Genomic DNA, 19,665 nt, shown 5'->3' on the forward strand with positions numbered 1-19,665 from the left:
GCTTGCATTCAATTAAATGCCAAGTCCTCCTAAAGAGTACATGCCCGTGGAATACCCACAAACACTTCATTTGCAATCCTGAGCAGCATACAGTAATGTGACGTAGAGCACCATACAGCAGTGGCCCTGTTCTCAACAGCAGCCTTGCATGAGACGCTGCTCCCCAAATGTGGACCCCTTTCAATGTCAATAAACCATCCCTCGCACATTTCCCGACACCCCTGGGGTGGAGAGGGTGACACCGCGTGCAGCTGAGAGGCACTGAGGATAGTGAAAGGGCCTGAGGCAGCCAAGCAGTCTTGCCAGGGAGACAAAATGAAGCTTTCCTGCCGCTGCTCGGTCTGCTAACTAAGCTACAGTCAAGCCATGAATCAGCTCTGCACCATTCAAAAAAATCAAGTTATAACCAGACTTTCACAGATTCTATCGAGAATACTTTTATTATACAGGTATCATACACACGACAATTACTTGGGGAACATTGACAGGCGCATGGAGTTCAATGCCGTATCTCCGTTTCGCCCACACACACTGCACTGCACACTCATCTTGGGGTTCACCCCAACAGGAACAAGACACAAAAGTTATTGCTTTCTGAACAGAGAGCTTCAATTAAATAGAATCTTCCAAGCCAAGAACAGAGCGCAGCATCCTCTTAATACCCTGTGTACATATGAATAAAACCTTAAGACGTGTTATAGATTACCCCATCACCGTTAAAAGTTAATATTAAAATCGAATCCCATTTCTCAAAAAAGTCGTAAGAAGTGCACCAGTATTTACAGACCCCCATTAAATTATGCATAAATAAAATCTGTACACTCAATGCACTGTTTCTCAAATACAGAGCCTCCTTGGAGACTTGGGGATGACAGGCAGCACACACAATGCTTCGTGCCCACCCTTTTCAAGTTTACTCAAAACATCTGAAATAAATATGCAAATAAAGCTTCAATACCTTAAAGGATCATGTCATTTTTAAAGAGTCTCCTATTTAAAGAGTTAACTTTCAAAGTGTTTAAAAAAAAAAAAAAAAGGAAAAAAATCAGCAGGCTTTGTTTCTACACGTTTGCTAAAACCCGAAGGCCCCCTTTGAATGACATGGGTGTCAAGTGTGTGGAATATCACCTATCGGCTCCTCGGTAAGCAGACAGAACCTTTGCCTCCCACTGGAGGATTTGATCTGGGAAGAAGCTAGAGAGATAAATACTTTTTCTTTAAGGTAAAATTATTTAGTGGACACGAAAACCAGCCGTTACCTTAACACTGAACAAAAAAAGTTCTTTCTGATCCGGATCACATCAATTTGACGTTTCAACGACTAAGTGTGTGGTTTCTTGTTGTTGTTAGCCCAGGGGATTTATTTAAAAGGTTCTAGAACTTATAGCACCACTTTCAGAGAAAGGAAGAATGGGGTTCAAAACAGCAGAATAAAAGTTTAATGAGTAAAGAGCCAGCACTTGTCACCTTCTGGTAATGTCCAAAGGTAGGAGACACCTCGGAGCTAGAGAAACACTAAGGGATCCAGGAGGACACGCCCACGTTGTCGCCGTCGACCCGGAAACCAAGGGAGGCCTCTGCATGGCTAGCAGTGAGGTGGGTGACCGCCGCCCCCAGGCCGAGGGGGCCCCCAGTCCGTGAGAAGGGTTTGGCAGGCCCGGTCCTTCCCAACTCGCGGGCCCTGTGTTCGCCCTGTTTTATTTCCTGTGCTTCTCCATCTTCTCCAGGGTTTTGTTGGAATCCGCCGGACTCTGGTCTCCGGGGTTCATGTAGGACTTGTCTATGGCTATCAGGGCTTCCTTGATGTAGTTCTGCATGGCAGACACGGCGGCGCAGATGGCCTGGCTGCCAAACCCGTGGGTGATCAGGCTGAAATGAGACAAGCAGTTCTGTATGTTCGTCTCCAAGACAGGGGTGGGCCTGTTGCTCCCGTTGGGTGTCCGGTCTTGAGTGAGAAGGTCTGTGAACTCTTTACACACTTGCCTGTGAAGACAGTCAACGGACCCCCGTGAGCTTGCGAAACAAATTACCCCGAGGACCACACCTGGGAGGCAATCGGAACCATTTGCCTGAACCAAGGAGGGAGAATTTTAACTAATCCTAACGGCCAACTGCTGCACTTAGGCCCAGAGTCGGGTTAAACTCTTTCCGGGCTACCTTATTTAATCCTCATTGCAATTAGGAAAGATAGCAGGATTAACCCCAGTCAACTGGCCAAGGTCACCAGGACTGGTAACAGTGGTGAGGTCAGGATTCCAACCCTTGAGGTTTTTGGGCACTTTGCTTCCATCCAGGAAGGTTCCAATAAACAAATTCTGTCAGGGACCCAGAGAATCACATCCCCCCAGCCCAAACTCACTCTCCACGCAGGCTGGCTCATTGCACTCCCTCTCGCCCCATTTCCTGACTTGACTAGTTCTGCTTCATTTACCGTGATTTTAAAAATCAACTTATTGTTGGTTTGTATGAGAAATTCCACAGCTGCAGTAAGTAGCTTAATTGGCCCACATGTCTGGGGCGCATCCACCCTGATCTGCACATTTAAAAAACAATAGTCTCGCTATCAGGAGGTAGAAGGCACAAGATCTCTCTACTGGATGTGACAAAACAAACACATTTTTGTAAGATATGCAAATACAATAATCAAAGGGTAGCTCCACTGTTTTGAGCTGAATAAACAGCTTAAAAACACTCAGTACTGAGCAATACTTTTTTTTTTTTTTGCTTATCTCAATCATACAAAAAAATGAATGCATTTGACTTTATAAAGAAGCCCCCTTAACCACTTTCTTTTGCTACGCCCCAATTAATTCCATGAAACACTTCTTTTCTGAGCCATGGGCACTGCACCAGATCTTCAAACTGCACGATCTGGAGCACTGACGCATCACAGTCGGGGTACTCACTGGGCTGCCAGCAGCATGTTCTTCCTGGTCGCCATCTCATTCCGTCCTCCAAGATGAGGTCTGGTTAAATATTCGGCCACCGGTTTACTAGGAAACTCGGCTTCACAGACATAGGCAAAGTCCCGAGCCAAATGAACGGCTTCCCCTAGAATTATCAGCAACAGGTTTTAGGATGGCTGTGGTCACTGCAAACTCCCTTTTCTCCTTCTCTAGCCTCATCTACCAGTCACTTTGCTTTCTAAAAGTAACCATTTAATATGGAACAAACAATTCCCTGGTAGGTGACACTTTCGGTAAGTACCCCAGGAATATTCAGGGTGAAGATCAGACAGCATGAGCAATAAAGACCCCAAAACCTGTACAGCCAGCCGTGTGCGTGGGCTCTGCAACCATGGACCCAACCAACCACCCATGGAAATATTCAGGGGGAAAAAAGGATGGTTGTACCTGTACTGAATGTGTACAGAATTTTTCTAATCATTCTCCAAACAATACAGCTATTTACATGGCATTAGTTATAATAAGTAACCTAAAGATGATTTAAAGTATACAGGAGAGGCCGGGCGTGGTGGCTCACACCTGTAATCCTAACACTCAGGGAGGCCCAGGCAGGGCGGATTGCTCGAGGTCAGGAGTTTGAAGCCAGCCTGAACCAGAGCCCCATCTCTACTAAAAATAGAAAGAAATTAATTGACCAACTAAAAATATATACACAAAAAATTAGCCAGGCATGGTGGTGCATGCCTGTAGTCCCAGCTACTCGGGAGGCTGAGGCAGGAGGATCGCTTGAGCCCAGGTTGCTGTGAGCTAGGCTGATGCCACGGTACTCACTCTAGCCGGGGCAACAAAGTGAGACTCTGTCTCAAAAAAAAAAAAAAAAGTATACAGGAGGATTGTTATGTTATATGCAAATGTTATGTGCATATGTGTATGTTATGTCACACCATTTTAAATAAGGGACTTGAGCATTCTCAGATTTTGGTATCTATTGAGGGGGGGGGTCCCTGTGGATACCAGGAGGAGCTGTATTTGAAATTGTAACCAGCCCCCTACCCAACAAACTGATAATCAGGACACACCCGTGCTTTCTCTTAATAAATAATAAATAGTATTACTGGGGGAAACGGGACAATTTAAGGCGGATGGGCATGTCTGACAAAAGCAAACTGGTCACTCCTCTACAGAAAGGCGACAAAGCCTTTGATACCTTACTTTCTTTTAAGCTAGGATGCCCTACCACCTCTTACTGAGGGAGGCACAGAGCTCTAGAATGTTTCTTTAAAAGACAGAAGGGTCGAGTGTGTTTCCTATTGGAAATAAATGTTAAGAGCTCCAGCTACAGACATGGAATACCCTCCCCTTGTCCAACTTTTTGGGGGAGCGGAGGGAGAAAACCAAGGGAGTCATCTCCCTCCAGAAAGACGCCCTTCCCTGGACCCCGGGCGCAAGACCGGAGAGGCTTCCAAACACGGGGATGGCGGAGGGGCTCCTGGATGCTCTGAATCGGCATCAGAGAGCCATTGTTCCTGCACACACTTTCTTATTCAGCCACCCCTGCCTGGCCAGCAAGAAAGCCTAGCAGGGCCACATTCACGCGCCATGCACGCAGAGCCCACCATTCTCCGTGCAGGACAGCTGTTCTCAGACAGGCAGCTCCTTTCTCCTTGCCCTGACCTCCAAAGGCACTCGTAAAAAGGTAGAGCAGGGACGCTGCCAAGTCCTTTTTGCACCAGTCACGCCGTTAGACCAGGAAACAAAAATCTTCAAAAGATGCATTGCTACCTACCAGGAGCCCACTTTTTCACTGGCTTCCCCAACGCGCAGCAAAAGCCCAGCACCCTGTAGAGGGTGCAGGCTGCAGAGGGGCTGCTGGAGGCTGTGCCTAAGCCTCTCAGTGTTCAACTTTTTTTTTTTTTTTGCAAGCAGTAACAATGTGCTTGTTTTTTTCTTTTTTTTAATTACTTTACTTTTTTCCCAGCCCCTTTTAAAGGTTGTATTGCATTCTTGGCTACATTCCAGGTTGGGGAAAGGGTCCCCCATTTGAGAAACTGCAATGCCATGTCCTACTGTCTTCGGACTCAGCCCATGGGCCAGGGGGTTCCATTACTTTTTTTTTCTTTTGAGGAGAGGACAGGAAGGAGGGAGTTGTGATTTGGGCCAGTCTCACTAAACACAAGGGCTTCTCTTTACTAACCACAATCCCAATAATCCCCAACTATAAAAACCAGAAATGGTACTTCTGCCCACCAGTAAGTACCTAGTTCTTTTCCAGTGTACCAATTGATCAGCTGCATCTTTTAAAATTGGTTCTTTTAACAGGAAATGTCTCCAAATCCCTTTAATGTGATTTTTTTTTTTCTTTTTGAGACAGTCTCACTTTGTTGCTCAGGCTAGAGTGCTGTGGCATCAGCCTAGCTCACAGCAGCCTCAAACTCCTGGGCTCAAGCAATCCTCCTCCCTCAGCCTCCTGAGTAGCTGGGACTACAGGCATGCGCCACCATGCCCAGCTAATTTTTTCTATATATTTTTAGTTGTCCAATTCATTTCTTTCTATTTTTAGTAGAGACGGGGGTCTCGCTCTTGCTCAGGCTGATCTCGAATTCCTGAGCTCAAAACTATGATCCTCCCACCTCGGCCAGGATTAAAGGCGTGAGCCACCACGCCCGGCTAATGTGATTTTTTTAGGTTAGGAAAACCAATTTATTTCGTTTGATTTTATTCTATTTTCTTATGATTTCTGTGTTTCCTCTCATCTTTCAGCTGAATAATTTCTTTTTGACATTGATTTTCTAGAGAGTCAGGAATACCTGGGCAGCCAGATGTTTAACTGTTTATTTGATAAAATTACTGTGCCACTGCAATGAACTTAGGACAATTCAAATTGCTTTCATCACTCTACTTGTGACCAAGTTTTTAAGAGTTGGTTTCTAGCTTTTCTAGATGAAAAGTACGAAAGACACAACACAAATTAAAAACACCACAAAACAAAAACAAGACCCCACTGACCTTCTACTAGAGATGTCAGCAGAGTCACGTGGGCAGCTTTCCGCCTCCCGGCCGGAAGGTTCAGCCCGATCTTGTCCAGCTTCTCCCGTAAGGACCGGCCTCCATTTTTAGATTTGGCTCTGAGTAAACAAAATTGACTCTGACTACTCTCATGAAACCACACTTTAGAAATTCTAAATTCCTAAAGTGCTGCTGTCAAAGCTGAGATCTCTCAAAGATTATGTGAACCCTAATCCAAAGTGATAAGGGGCGTGCTCATTCAATTAATCCCAACAAGAAACTCAAAATCAAAAATCTTTTTTCTTGTTTAGCATCACCAACTTTTTTTTTTTTTGCCTTTAAATCACAAAGCATTTGAAGTGGTTTTGGAGCAAATATTCACTTGTAAAACTGCAGCAGCCCTGCAGAGAAACTCTCTGGGGGAACAGAATCCATGGTGCGTCCCATCCCTGACACAGAGGCTACCACTTCATACACAGAATCAAATTCTAACCAGATGATAATTTGTTAGCACTGTGTTAGCACTTCCTTCTCCGTTTGGCACTTTCTAAAGAGAAGAAACGTACTAAAATCTCTCTTGGAGATGATTAGAATTCAGTGTTAGGTATAAAAGTTACATAAATGTTAAAAATACCTCTCGGCCCTTTTATAATACGCTCGCCTTCAACTACCCAGCCACCATGCCCAGAATGAGTTCCCCAAGTACCTTCTGAGAACACCTCCCAGTAACGAGGCGTTTAAGCATTCAGGAGGGGACAGTCGCCTCTGTACTTCGGCCACTGTCACTTTATATTTAGATGTGGAGCTGAGCAGGGACAGTCTTCCAGGGACGGAGCAGAAGACCTCGCTGGGGTTCATCACGGCTCCCACCAGCTCCTTCTGGTGGCTCAGAGGGAGGCTCAGCGGGTTCTTGGTCATCGAGATGGGACCTGTGAGTGAATGAAGGCAGGTCAGAGCCGGCAGCCACCGGAGCCACATCTGAGCAAAAGACCTTTTCAAAACCACTAACCAAAGCTGAAAGAGATCTTTAGACGAATAACATTGCATGCTGGACTATAAATTGCAAGCAGACTTGTTTTGTTTTTTAAAGCCATATTTCCTTCCAAGATACATCGAATCTAAAATTCACAAGTTAACACCTTGGGAAGTTAATTAGTCAAGATCCTCAGCTTAGTGAGGAGTTTTCATTTCCTAACCTCTGCTGAAACTATTTAATTAGAACATGTTTTCTGAAGACTGCTTCCATACTAAATAAATGGTGAGTTTTTCTCACTCAAGGAATAACCAAAATCACAGGACACGTTCAGATCCTTTGCCAAAACCCTCCAGTGCAACTGATCACAGTAAATTTAAAAATACAAAGTTACCCCAGTCTGTTAAAAGTTTACTGGAAAAATTAGAGCTACTAAGCTTGCATTAAAAAAAAAAAAAAAAAGTTTACTGGAAAATTTAGTTTATTTTCCAAGCTTTTCTTCAAAATCTGTTTTCTCCAATGTTTTTAAGCAATTCAATCTCAAGTAACAGACCATAATTACCTTTAGGTCCACTACATTTCACAAAAAACAAAAACAGACTAATAATCCTGTCAGTATGTAACTTAATTTCATGAGCCACTCTCTCACCAAGTAATCCAATTTTCCAAATCCCCTCCCTCCCTTCTTAACCCTGCAAAACCCAATCTGACAGATCACTCCAGCTCTGTTCCATTTAAGGCTGTTAATTCAATAGGCCAAACTGTTTCAAAATTTTTCTTGCAAGTCAGAATTAAAGACCCTTTCCACAACCGTGTTTGAAATTAAAAAAAAATAATACAATCACCAACACATCCATTCCACTATTAAAATCGTCACAGAGCCAATCACTCCACTAAGGTGTGTGCTTGTGGTTTTTTCAGATTAACTCGCTCTGGAAGACTCTCTCTAGCAGTGTAAAACAGTCTCGGGATTCAAGGAGTAACATTTCCCAAGATTTCCCAAGAGAGAACTAGGCAGGAACAAATCTGGGGATTAAGAGACAGCTGCTAAGAGTTCTACCTGAGTGTTCTTTTCCATTTAGGTTTGAAAAGAAGTTCCCTCCTCTCAGTCCTAAAACCTAGCTTACCACCAGCGCCCCCATCACAAATGACCCACGCTGGCCACCGAAATACCCCACCCACCTCGTGGGAAAGTTACAAACGTAACAAGTCCTGGTTGTGTGGCCAGACTCGCTCGCTATTTACCTTTGCGAATGACAGTCTGATCGTGCAGCAGCAAGTGCTGGTCGTCGACATTCTGGGGAGAGATGACAAAATTTCCTTTAAGTACGGCGAGCCTGGAGGGGCAGGGGGTGGGGGCAGTGGCAGGAGCAGGTCCGCGCGCGGGAGCGCGGCGCCGCTCACCTGCACCTCCTCCATGGAGTGCGCCATGTCGTGCAGCCCCAGGTTCTCCGCCAGGCCCGCGGCGTCCAGGGCGTGCGCGTGGGGCAGCATCAGGTCGGAACGGCGGAAGGTATCCCTGCGGGCGCTCACCGCCCCCGCCTCCAGTCCCGGGAGGTGGGGCAGCAGGCCGGCCGGGCGGCCGTGGTGCGAGGGCAGGCCGGCTCCCTCCTGGCTCTGGCGGCCGGACCAGGCCTGCTGCTGGCTGCCGGCGGGCGCGGGCGCGTGCAGGGGGTTGATGGGCGCGGCGTAGGCGTCCAGGTGCGGGTAGTGGTCGGCAGACTGCGAGTAAGCCAGCTGCTGGTAGGGGGGTGGGAAGTAGGGTGGCGGCTGGTAGTCGGCGACCGCGGTGTGCGAGAGCGGCGGCGCGGGGGTGTAGAGGTGCTGCCCGGCCGAGGAGAGGTGGGGGATGCGCGGGTTCCCATTGCTGCTCCCGTCGTGGCGATCCTGGAGGAGGAAAACGGAAGACCCGGTTAGTACGAAACCCCGCTGTGGCGAACTGGCCGGCGTCGCCGGGCTGCGCGGCGCGCCCCGGGGGGCCCGCCCTGCCCCACCCGCGGGGCCCGCGCCCGGGCTGGAGGGCACCGGGGGCGATTCGCCCCGGGGATTTCGTTGTAAACCTCCGGGCCGCGGAGGAAGGGAGGCTGGTGAAAGACCTGGGGGAACGAGTCCTCAAAGCCCGGCGGCGAAGGTCTGTGCGCTCCGAAGCCCGAGGCGCTCAGAGGCGCCAAGCCCGAACCCCAGGAGTTGGGCCAGGACAGGCCGGGGCCGGAGCAGGAGCGGGAGCGGGAGCAGGGCGGCCCGCTCTCCAGCCCGCACATGCCGGCTCCGCGCGGCGAGAGGAGCAGCGAGAGCGGCGGGCGCGGGAAAAGCGCGCATCTCCCCCGCCCCAGGGACCCTCCCGTCCACGCCCTCGGGACAAAGACCTCCGGGCGGGCGGCGCTCCCGGGCAGGGCCCGCCACCCTGCGTCGCCGGAGGGGCTCGAACGGGGACGCGCGGCGGCCCCGCCTGCCCTCCCGGCTAGCCGCACCCGGCCCGGGGGACGCGAGAGGCGAGGCCGCCGCGCACGGCCAGGGCCGGTGTCCCCGCACACCCGGGCGCGGAAGGAGGATGCCGGGCCCGAAAGTTGGGCCACCTCGCCCGCGCAAGTCCCTCGCCCCACGCCGGCCCGACTTGATCTCTAAAGCCTGGGTCTCCAAAGGCCGGGGTACGGGGGTCACGGGGGTGGCCGGGAACCGGGAGACACGAGGCACCGTCGCCCCCTGGCGGAAGAGTCCGGGCCTGCAAGCAGGGCAGCCCCTCGAGGTCCCCGAGGCGCCGCGAGCTCCCGCGTCTCCGCGGCCCCGGCTCCCCTTCTCCCGGCGCCCGGGAGCTCGCCTCGCGCCGCCTGTGCCTCCTTCCTCTTCCCGCTCGCCGCCTCCCTCCCTCCCACTCCCGACACTCTAGCTCAACCTGTCCGACAGGCTGGAGCACTCGCGAGCGCTCACGGCCCCCCCAGCACTCCCAGCCCCCACTTCTCTTGAAAGCCAAACTTCAGTTGTTTTCGTGCTTCCCCGTGGAGGTAGCGGGGCAGGTGACAAGCCCGCCTAGGAGGAGTCTCCGCTAAGGTGTCACCGGCAGGTAGCCTCATTTGACCCCTCTGGACGGAGACTTCGTGCGTAAAAGCCAAGTCTGAGGGCTGCAGACCGGGCGCTCTTCCGAGAAAACGGGAAGGGGGGCTGTTTGCTTCTTATGAAACCAACTGGTAAGCTCTGTGGGTGGGATCTGCCATTCTCTCGCCAGGCCTCGTTCCGAGGGCTTGGTGTTTAGGAAAAGGCCCGCGACATGAAGGGGGCCCCGGAGGAATGGACTAAGCGGTGTCCGGAGTGGACCCCGTCCCACCGACCGGCCAGGGCTCCCGCAGCCTCGTCCCGGACCTCGGTGCAGCGGCCCTGCCTCGCGGCTGTCCTCGGCGGGGCGGGGCTGCGCCCTCCGCCCCAGCTCACCTCGCAGTCCTCTTCATACTTGACATTATCGGTTATCTTCCACAACATGGCGTCCGGCGTCCCCCAAAACAGTCGCCAGTTAAATCCAGGCTCCCCCCACCCCCCGATCGGTAAATCCAAAATCGGGGTCACGGTGGCCAGGCGTCTGCCGCCGCCCCGCCGCGCGCGGGCCTCGCCGTCCGGTCACTGGGCGCGCATCGGCGTCGCTCCGAGCGCAGATGCCCCGCCGCGGGTGCAGAGGCCGCTGCCTGGGACCGCGAAAGCCGCGCCCGAACGGAGTGTCCCGGCGATAGCCGCGAGACCCGAGCGCTTAATGAGAAGGAAATTATCATAACTCCTCCCCGGGGGCCCGCGCGGAGCCCAGGCGCCGGGCGGGGCCGCCCCCAGCCAGTCCCAGCCTAGCCCCGCCCCGCCCGGCCTGGCGCCGCGCCCAGCCCCTCGCCGAGGGGGCGAGAGGGGGAGTCAGTGGGCGGGACCTCGTTGACAGCCGCGGACCTGCGGAGCCCCGGCGCCCCGACCAGCCTGCCTTCCTCTGTCACCCCACCTTGCACGCACCTGAGACTGGCAGAGCCGCCGCCGACTGGGATCCAAATACCGAAGGGCCCCTCTCCTTCGCCTAAAGAGCCTTCCCCTTATTTCCCCAAAGCTGGATGTCACCTGGAGTTAAGAAACTCCGCACTGGGGGCGTGGGGGGGTGTTTCAACACCAGGGGGGTCCCCTTATCTGCCAACAACACGTCCCACCCCACCCGCCCCACGGAGACTTAAGGTTTGGGCAGGGATCACGCAATCCGCCCGAAAGGCCCCTTCCCTCTGCGGGCACAGCGCGGTCCCGGCCCCGGGGAGGGAGGGCAGGAGAAGGGCCTTCTAGGGAGTCTGTCCCAAGCGCTGCAGAGGCAGCAGTCCGTTCTACTGGCCCAGAAGTCGGGGACAAGGGCGTCTTGCCGCTGTCGCCCGAAGCTGCGTCTCCCGCGGCGGGCTGCGGCCGGGGGGCACCCGCGCGCCCTGGCCCAGCGGCGCTGCCCTGCCCTGCCCTGCGGAGCGCCGGCTCGGCAGCAGCCTGCAGCGGGCCGGTCACTCGGAAGCCACAACTCACCCAGGGAAAGAGGTGCGGGGCAGAATACGCCCGGAGCGCCACGGGCGCGCTGGGGGTGCGGAGGAGCAGGACGCGGGGGTGAGGGGCGCAGAGAGGCTGGAGTTGGAGACGTGAGCACCCCCGCTCCACAGGTGGAGGCAGGAAACGAAACCTCCTTCCACACAAACGCCGCCTCCCTGCGCCCCGTATGTACTTGCCACTCAAACTTGAAAGCAGAGTGCAATGTTAATTTTTGAAATTTAAACAAACGAAATCCATTGGGCCCAATTATTTTACAGTAATTGGCTTTTTCATTGCAAGCGGAGAGTCGCTAATTCTCCAGGGCGAATTTTGTTGGGACATCCCCACTGGCTCCCCGGGCTGGATTTTAAAATTATGAGGGGATTGGAGAAGGGGAACTGTTTCGATTTGATTCCGACTCCGAATTTGCAATAATCAATACCTATCGGTACACCGCCCCCGACCTGGAGTGGTCTCGGCCCCCCATCCGCAGAATGGCAGCGTCCACCGCCTCCCTCTTCCTCCTCGGGTTTGTTTCAACTTTAGCATTTATTTACACCCAGATGGGCCTAAAATAAATAAGAACTAAAATAAAAATAGTCGTCCCCCCTCGCCTTAGAGAGCAGCCAAATCCGAGGTTATTTTCCGACCAGATGTGAGAACAAAACCTGGAAATTGAAACCACTGGGCCTTTTCGGATCGAGCCGGTCTGCGGGGCTTTGCACTAAGAAGTGCGGGGGCGGTACATTTAGAAGACACTCACGACCCTGACACCTCGCCTTCCACACACAGGGCTCTGGGGCAAATTAAATGAATAAGTAAATAACTGCGGAAGCGGCGCTCGGGGCTAGCGGGTGGGGAGGAGGACACCTGCGCCGCGCAGGAGCGGGACCCGCCAGCCGCGGGCACTCGCGCGCGCAGGACGCGGCATAGGGGTCCCAGGTTCTCGCGAGAGGGAGACTGCGGCGCCTCCTTCGGGCGCCCCGGACTCGCGGGTGACGCTGGGCTCCCCAACACTGGGCCTTCTAGCCCTGGGTTTTGTTCCGAGACCCAGTCTGGGGTGCAATTTGAGCAAGTTGTCGTGTCTGTGCCGGCAACTTTACCCCGGCAGGCTGCGGCCAGGAAGGTGCGCACCCCTCACCCCAGGCCCTGCGTCCTTCCCGCGGCGGCGGCGCTCACCCGTGCCGCCCGCGGGAGCGGAGATTCCCCCCGCCCGGGAGCGTCTGCGAGGAGGCGAAGGGAGCTGGGGGGGACGAGGGGGTCGCGCGCCGCCGCCTGGGGAGGCCCCAGAGGCTTCGGATCAGCCTGGCAAAGGCCACTCATGTCCGAGGCAGCGCCCTGGACCCCGGCGCTGCTCCCTCTGCAGGGGGCACGCCCTCGAATGGGAGCGCAACCTCCGCGCCCTGCACGGGGAGGGCGGCTGGAGCAGATCCTCACTTTCGTCGGCACGGAGACCCTGCGCGAACACGCACACCCTCGGCTTCAGGGCCGGATCCCAGGCACGCGCGCGCCTCTGTCGGGTGCCGGAAACCTCGGCCCTTCCTTGAGGTCAACCTTTCTTCTCATCCGAGAGCAGGAACCGATGGCTCCGGCGCCCAGGACGGACGTCCCTCCAGTGCCCGCCCCCTCTCCCCCCCACCCCCAAGACGCAGGACGGCGTGGCTGCGCCCCGAGGCGGCCGGCGCCCCGGAACTGGTGCCCCCTGGGGACCCCTGGCGCCCTCGCAGCCACCTGGCTGCCAGGACCGCGCGGGCGGGCCTCGTCCCACGCCTCTGGGAGGCAGGATTGTGGGGGTGGAAGGTTGTCCCTCTGCAGCCCGCTCTGTCGCCCCTGGGGAGCCTGCGCTCTGGAAGCGCTGGACCCAAGCCCCAGCCCGCGAGCAAGTCTCGGGATGGCGCAAACCCCAGACAGGAGGTGACCAGGCGTCAACAAGGACAGCAGCGCTGGGACAGAGCTGCCACCTCCGGAGAGGCCCGGGTCCGCGGCTCTGGAAACTCGGCTCCCGACCCCAGGCCGGAGCTTCGGCCCCCACCTCCACCCCCACCCCCAGGCCTCAGAAGCCCGCCAGGCTGGTCGAGCTGGGTTGGGGCTGACCTGCGACCTCTCTTCCAGCCCCAAGGAGGGGGCGCCGGAGCAGAAGGTGCAGGCCCTCGAGCGCTTTCGCAGAGGCCGCGCCACGCGCCGGGCATGTGTCCCGCCCCTGGGGACGTGAGCTCGGCAAGGGGCCTCGCTATAGTAGCTGACCCCCGGGATCCAGCAGAGAGACACGCCGGGCCTACAACAAATCCGCGAGGATGGAGCAAATTCACCACGCGCCCCACCCTCCCGTCGTGGCACGGCACCCACTGGACAGACACTCGGTGCCCAAAAGCTCCCAGAACGGAGTCCAGTAAGGGGCGCGCCTTGGGGCACCACAGGCATCGATTCACGGCCACTACAAAGTAATCATGAAGATAATAGTAAATAGCAGACGTGTTTTAATAGCGCGCACAGCGGCCGCACACGCGTAGGTGCCTCCGGACTCGGTCCGCCAACTCGGTTCAGTGCTCGCTGCGGTGCTCACCGCAGGCCGCGTGCTCCAAGCGGCTGCTCAGCCCTTAGCTTTTCCCTTCCACAAATGCGCAGAGCGCAGCGCGGAGCTGAGCGGGCTCCCGAGGCGGCCGGGCCCGTCTCTGTCCCGAGTTTCGTCCCGGCGCTCATTTGCACAGGGCTCGCGGCACGGAAACCCCGCGGTCAGTCTCTAACCTGACAGCCGTCGGCCCCAGTCCACAGCAGGCAAAGGTGAATTTTTAGTTGTCCAATTGCCCGAAAGCCACGAAGTTGCCTAGTACTCAAGGCCACCCTCCTAGAGCTCCTCGGGGACCCGTGGCAGGCTTGCCTGGCTCTCGCCTGCCCTGCTCCGAGGGACCGCCGCCCGCCAGAGACCTCGCGCGCTTGGTGGCAGGAAGGTAGACGCCGGGAGAGTGCCTGTCACCTCTCCGCCAGCAGACCTGGGCCCAGCCGAGCGCAACCTAACCGCTCCGAGCTCAGGCCCGAGGACTAAGGCGGGACCCCCATGTCCCCGGAGGCTTTCTCGTCTCGGTGTCCTGGGGTCACCATACACCTTCAGGCTAGCTAAGCCCGGCGGCTTTAACTCACTTATCTCGGTCGCCGGCAGGTAAGGAGGAGGCCCACTGCGGCCAGGCGCTGCGCTGCGCAGGCTCGTCTTCCTGCGCCAGTGCTGGGCGACAGAGGCAGTCGGGGCAGCGCGCGGGACCCCTGCGGCCCGCACCGGCGCCGTCTCACCCCGCGGCCACCCTCGCCCTTCGCAGACAGCCCGTCCCCCCTCCTTGCCCGTCGCGGGAATCGCACCTGCCCTCCACCCAAACACCTCTCTTCTCACCCTTAGGAAGTGGAAATTCATGGTGTCAGCGCTTCAATCCGTGAGTTGGGGATTTTTAATAGTAGGAGCAACGAGGAAAAGAGCTCCCCAAGGGCCGAGTCGTGTGCTGTCAACACACGCTTCCAGCGTTTATTTAATTAACGGAAGGGGGAGGGGGGAGATTCGCTGCCAAAAGAAGCTATCGCGATTGGAAGACCTGAAAGGTCCTCATTCCTCCTTCCCGGCCCTCCTGCCCTCCTCCCCTTGGAAACTATAAACTCTCCATTTCAAAGGAATCTTTCTTAGTATTTTAAATGATCTTTACATATGCATATGACAGGCAGTTCCTAGAACTCCTTCCATCTAAAATTATTTTAAACATAGCCTACGCCCTACTGCCAAAGGACCTTTTTTTTAACTTATTTTGTCTCCTAAATCAGAACTATTAACATTTCTGTGAATTCGCAGGCCTCATGTCAGTCACATCGCGGGGTTCCAGGTCCAGCTAAAATTGAAGCAGGGGCAGTGAATTCTCTGGGGGGGAAATGAGGGGGTGGGTTGGGGCAGTCTTCCTCAAGAGCCAGAAAGATTTGTTTGCACCTTGGTCAAACTAAGGGAAAGACAAAGTACATGGGTTAAAAAAAAAAAAAGCCAAACCCCACACAAGTAAGAGCCCAGTAAAATTCAGTCTTCTTAAGGAAGACTGCAAGCACAGAAATAAATGCTGATGGTTGGCTGTCCCATAAGTTTAAACATCTTGGGACTGGCTGGGATCACCTAGGCCAGTCAGGAGGAGAAATTAGACTTGTACAGAAGCTTCATGATCTGGGTCCTTGCTGGTTTTCACACAAGACCTGCCCAGGCAACCCGGCTTCCTTCCCAGAGAGGTGAGCTGAAAACTTATCCAAGATTCCTCTACGTATACCTTAGAAAAAAGGGGAAAAGTGGCAGGAAAACAAAAGGTTTCAACCTTGCCTGCTGGTAACCACTCCCAGAATTTCTCTGTGGCCCAGGAGCCTTCGAAGGCACAGTTTTTTAAATGTACAAAGGTAATTTTTACCATAGAGCCATCCATAGAAAGGAATGTGGATTTTTACCCTGCACAAAACAAAGTGTGATTTAAGCACAGCTACAAGCTCAAGGAAAGGAGTTTAAACATTCACTCTTGGCCACCAAATAGGCATAATACAAAAAATGCAGGGAAAATTATTCTTAGCTGGAGGTGTGACTAGGCTTTTGACCCTTAGTATTATTCTAAGAGCCACACATGCCATACTGGATGACCCTGCTACTGGAGTAGCTGAAAGGACACAGCCCAGCACATCACACCCAGGCAGTAGGATGGGGCTGGGGGAGGGGAGGTGTGGAGAGAAAGCCCAGTTTTTACTTCCTTATGGTTTGGGTTTTTGTTTTTTTCCTTGGGGTGGGAGTTGGGATTAGTATGTCTTGTCATAGCTATTTTTTTTTTTTAATGAACACAGGAATCACTGTGAACATCCTGATTTTATTTCAAATTTTAATCCAGAAAGGAAGTTTTTTGTTTTGTTGTTACACGTGTCTGGTCTTCTTTGTTGCTGCTGCTGTGATTGCATCTACTTTTGTAATTTAGAAAAACCAAAAAGGCGCGATAACCGCTGCTAATGCCTTCAGAAACTGGAGCACCCTATACGGCCGCAATACATCCTGATGGAAACTCGGCACTGGGACAAGGTTCCAACCTCGCCAGGGTCCCTTTCCTCCAGACAAAGTCCACTGGCAGGGTCTGCAGGGAAGCCGGGGCAGGACGCCTTTGGGAGAGCCTCAGCCCCTGGCAGCTGCGCTTCCTGTCTCCCTGTGCACTGTTCCAGGTCCCGCAAGCCAGGCTGCAGCACCGTCCTCACGTGGCGCACAAACGTTGGCTCCGCTGGACCTGGCGCCAAGCTCCCGAGTCCTGCATGTAGGAACTCATTTCGGTGGGGCTCCCGGCCCAACAACAACAACATGAGAAAGGCCAAAACGTCACCATGGCGACCCGGGGATCCAGAGGGGAACCCTAGCCAGCAAAAATCAACACCAAATTAGAAGCAGAACCTAAAAGAAAGAAACAATATTATTCTTTAGACCCACTCAATAATGTAAAATAAGTATCAGTCTCCAAACCCTTTTTAATACCAGGTACACCAACTAAAAAATTTTAGAGAAGATTAATATATATATACACAAGGTATATGTGTCTGCCTATATATATATGTGTGTGTGTGTGTGTGTGTGTGTGTGTGTGTGTGTGTGTATTTTTCCCATCTGAACAAATCTTTAACCTTTAAATCCAAGAGTTGGAAATGTCTTAAGCTAACACATTCTTTTTCTTTCTCCCCCCCACCCCCCTTTTTTTAAGACAGAGTCTCACTCTGTTGTCCTCAGTAGAGTGCCCTGGCATCAGCCTAGCCCACAGCAACCTCAGACTCCTGGGCTCAAGTGATCCTCCTGCCTCAGCCTCCTGAGTAGATGGGACTACAGTTGTGCACCACCAATGCCAGGCTAATTTTTCTACTTTTAGTAGAGATAGGGTCTCTTGCTCTGGCTGGTCCTGAACTCCGGAGCTCAAGTGATCCTCCTACCTCTGCCTCCCAGAGTGCTAGGATTACAGGCTTGAGCCACCCCACCCGGCCTTAACACATCCTTTTCATAAGAAGCTTAGATATGCTCAAAGAAGACTCATAACATTGCCCTACCCTGATTTATCCTATGAAACAATAGTGCATTTTCATTTTGGTGAAAGTCCCACTGCTGCATAAGTAGACCTGTTACAGCCATGTCCAATTTCATTTACTTGCCAGTTGGGAAGTTGTTATTCATTAGAATCCTGGACTTAGCATAAGACAGTGGTTCTCAAAGTGAGGTCCCAGACCAGGAGCATGAGCATCACATGGGAACTTGTGAGAACTCCCAATTCTCAGGCCCTACTCCAAACCCCAGTGACTCAGAAGCTCTGCAAGGGGACCCTGGAGCCCAGCGACCTGTCTTTGACCAGCCCTCCAGGTGCTTGCGGTACGTGCTCAAGTTTGAGATCTACTGGCAAAAATGATTCGTGTGAAATTATTTCTTCTCTTATTCATGTGCGAGACTCTGAAACTGTACAGTGAATCAAAGCTGCATGCTCCAAAACCATAGCTGCATAAATTAAGGGATTCCTTTATCCCTCTTTGTGGTCCAGGTCGTATGAGCTCTTTCTGTATTTAAAGGATGTTCTTTAATCTTATCAGAGATTGGCTTTTTAAACAACCAATTTACCCTACTCAAAAGCACCAATTTAGACCTTGATTTTGTTTTGTTTCAAAGAAATAGTTTTTCATTCATGTACACAATGTGTTTTAAAACTTTTATAATTTGTATGGATTTAGGGGAAAGAAGAAGAAATAAGGAAGTTTATCTTATTAGCTCAAACGTGACATTTTGTGGTTTTTGTTTTGTTTTGTTTTGTTTTTTGAGACAGAGTATCACTCTGTCACCCGGGCAAGAGTGCCATGGCATCAGCCTAGCTCACAGCAATCTCAAACTCCTGGGCTCAAGCGATCCTTCTGCCTCAGCCTCCCGAGTAGCTGGGACTACAGGCATGCACCACCATGCCCGGCTAATTTTTCCTATATATTTTTAGTTGTCCAGCTAATTTTCTTTCTATTTTTAGTAGAGTTGGAGGTCTCACTCCTGACCTTGAGCAATCCACCCACCTGGGCCTCCCAGATTGTAGGATTGCAGGCGTGAGCCACACCTGGCCCAAACATGACATTTTAAAATAGATTTGAACGATTCTTCCTGTACCTCCCTCCTCATTCCTCCCATCTCCCTCCGCCATCCAAAGGATTACATTACAAATCCAATTTCGAACTTCACTGTGGAAAACACTAAGGTTCCAAAAGAGATGACTACCAGAAACCCGGTCTCATCTCATCCAAAACAGCAAGTCATCTGTTTCTTCTTCCGGACGCCCCCCCCTCAACTATGGGGCCTCTGCTAGGCTGTCGAAAGATAGGAAACCTGCCCTCTTGCAATTTCTAGTGTAGGAGGGGATGCACTCATTCATTCATTCAACAGTTTTTCGAATGCCTACTATTGTGGGTGCTGGGCGTTCAGAACATTAACAAAACTGACAAAGTCCCCAAACTCAGGAAGCTTATGTGGGCCTGGCGGAGGTAAACATTAAGAATATTAAATGGGGGCCGGGCGCTGTGGCTCACGCCTGTAATCCTAGCTCTTGGGAGGCCGAGGCGGGCGGATTGCTCAAGGTCAGGAGTTCAAAACCAGCCTGAGCAAGAGCGAGACCCCGTCTCTACTATAAATAGAAAGAAATTAATTGGCCAACTGATATATATATAAAAAAATTAGCCGGGCATGGTGGCGCATGCCTGTAGTCCCAGCTACTCGGGAGGCTGAGGCAGGAGGATCACTCAAGCCCAGGAGTCTGAGGTTGCTGTGAGCTAGGCTGACGCCACGGCACTCACTCTAGCCTGGACAACAAAGCGAGACTCTGTCTCAAAAAAAAAAAAAAGAATATTAAATGGGCATTTATTGAAACCTTAAAATCTGTAACCCCATAATATGCCGAAATAAAAAAAAAAAAAAGAAAATTGGTAGGATGGAGGAAGGAGGGGAGGGAAGGGGGAGGGAAGAAATGCTGAAAGGACCAGGGCCGTGGCCGAGGCCAGGGTGCCGCGTGGCTGGGCAGGTCCATCGGGGCCTGGAAAGGGGCTGACCTGGCCTAGGGCTCCTGGCAGGCCGGGCTGAAGAGCAGACTTTGGAACTGGGGCGGACAGAAGGAGACCCTAGGATAAAGCCAAGGGGCAGGGAGGGTGCAGCAGGTCCCGGTGCTGGGACCCAGGTCGCAGGGAGCTCATCTCCGGAGAAGAGTGCCTTGGTCCACA

The 19,665-nt window shown here is 53.0% G+C and overlaps 1 protein-coding gene across 2 annotated transcripts; it reads right to left on the reverse strand.

Annotated features, from left to right (window-relative positions):
- Positions 1 to 421: 421 nt before the first annotated feature.
- On the reverse strand, positions 422 to 10,620 carry TFAP2C (transcription factor AP-2 gamma). Of its 2 annotated transcripts, none has more exons than XM_076010849.1 (7): positions 10,312 to 10,620; positions 8,290 to 8,772; positions 8,131 to 8,182; positions 6,619 to 6,841; positions 5,913 to 6,031; positions 2,907 to 3,051; positions 422 to 1,869 (listed from the first exon to the last, which is right to left on the reverse strand). In XM_076010849.1, exons 1-7 carry the CDS (start codon positions 10,357 to 10,359, stop codon positions 1,698 to 1,700), a joined length of 1,242 nt encoding a protein of 413 aa, XP_075866964.1. In that variant the 5' UTR covers positions 10,360 to 10,620; the 3' UTR covers positions 422 to 1,697. The 2 variants fall into 2 exon arrangements, with proteins under 2 accessions (XP_075866964.1, XP_012603961.1); XM_012748507.2 differs by having other exon boundaries at positions 422 to 1,983.
- Positions 10,621 to 19,665: the final 9,045 nt, after the last annotated feature.

The sequence above is a fragment of the Microcebus murinus genome, chromosome 16 (assembly GCF_040939455.1).
Source record: "Microcebus murinus isolate Inina chromosome 16, M.murinus_Inina_mat1.0, whole genome shotgun sequence".
NCBI classification, from domain to species: domain Eukaryota; kingdom Metazoa; phylum Chordata; class Mammalia; order Primates; family Cheirogaleidae; genus Microcebus; species Microcebus murinus.

Coding starts and splice junctions, on each gene's coding strand:
- TFAP2C (XM_012748507.2), bottom strand. CDS start 10,359: ATGTTGTGGAAGATAACCGATAATGTCAAGTATGAAGAGGACTGCGAG. Junction 6,842..8,130: donor TCAGACTGTCATTCGCAAAG/GTAAATAGCGAG, acceptor ATTCACTCACAG/GTCCCATCTCGATGACCAAG. Junction 1,984..2,906: donor AACATGCTGCTGGCAGCCCA/GTGAGTACCCCG, acceptor CTGTCTTCACAG/GCAAGTGTGTAAAGAGTTCA.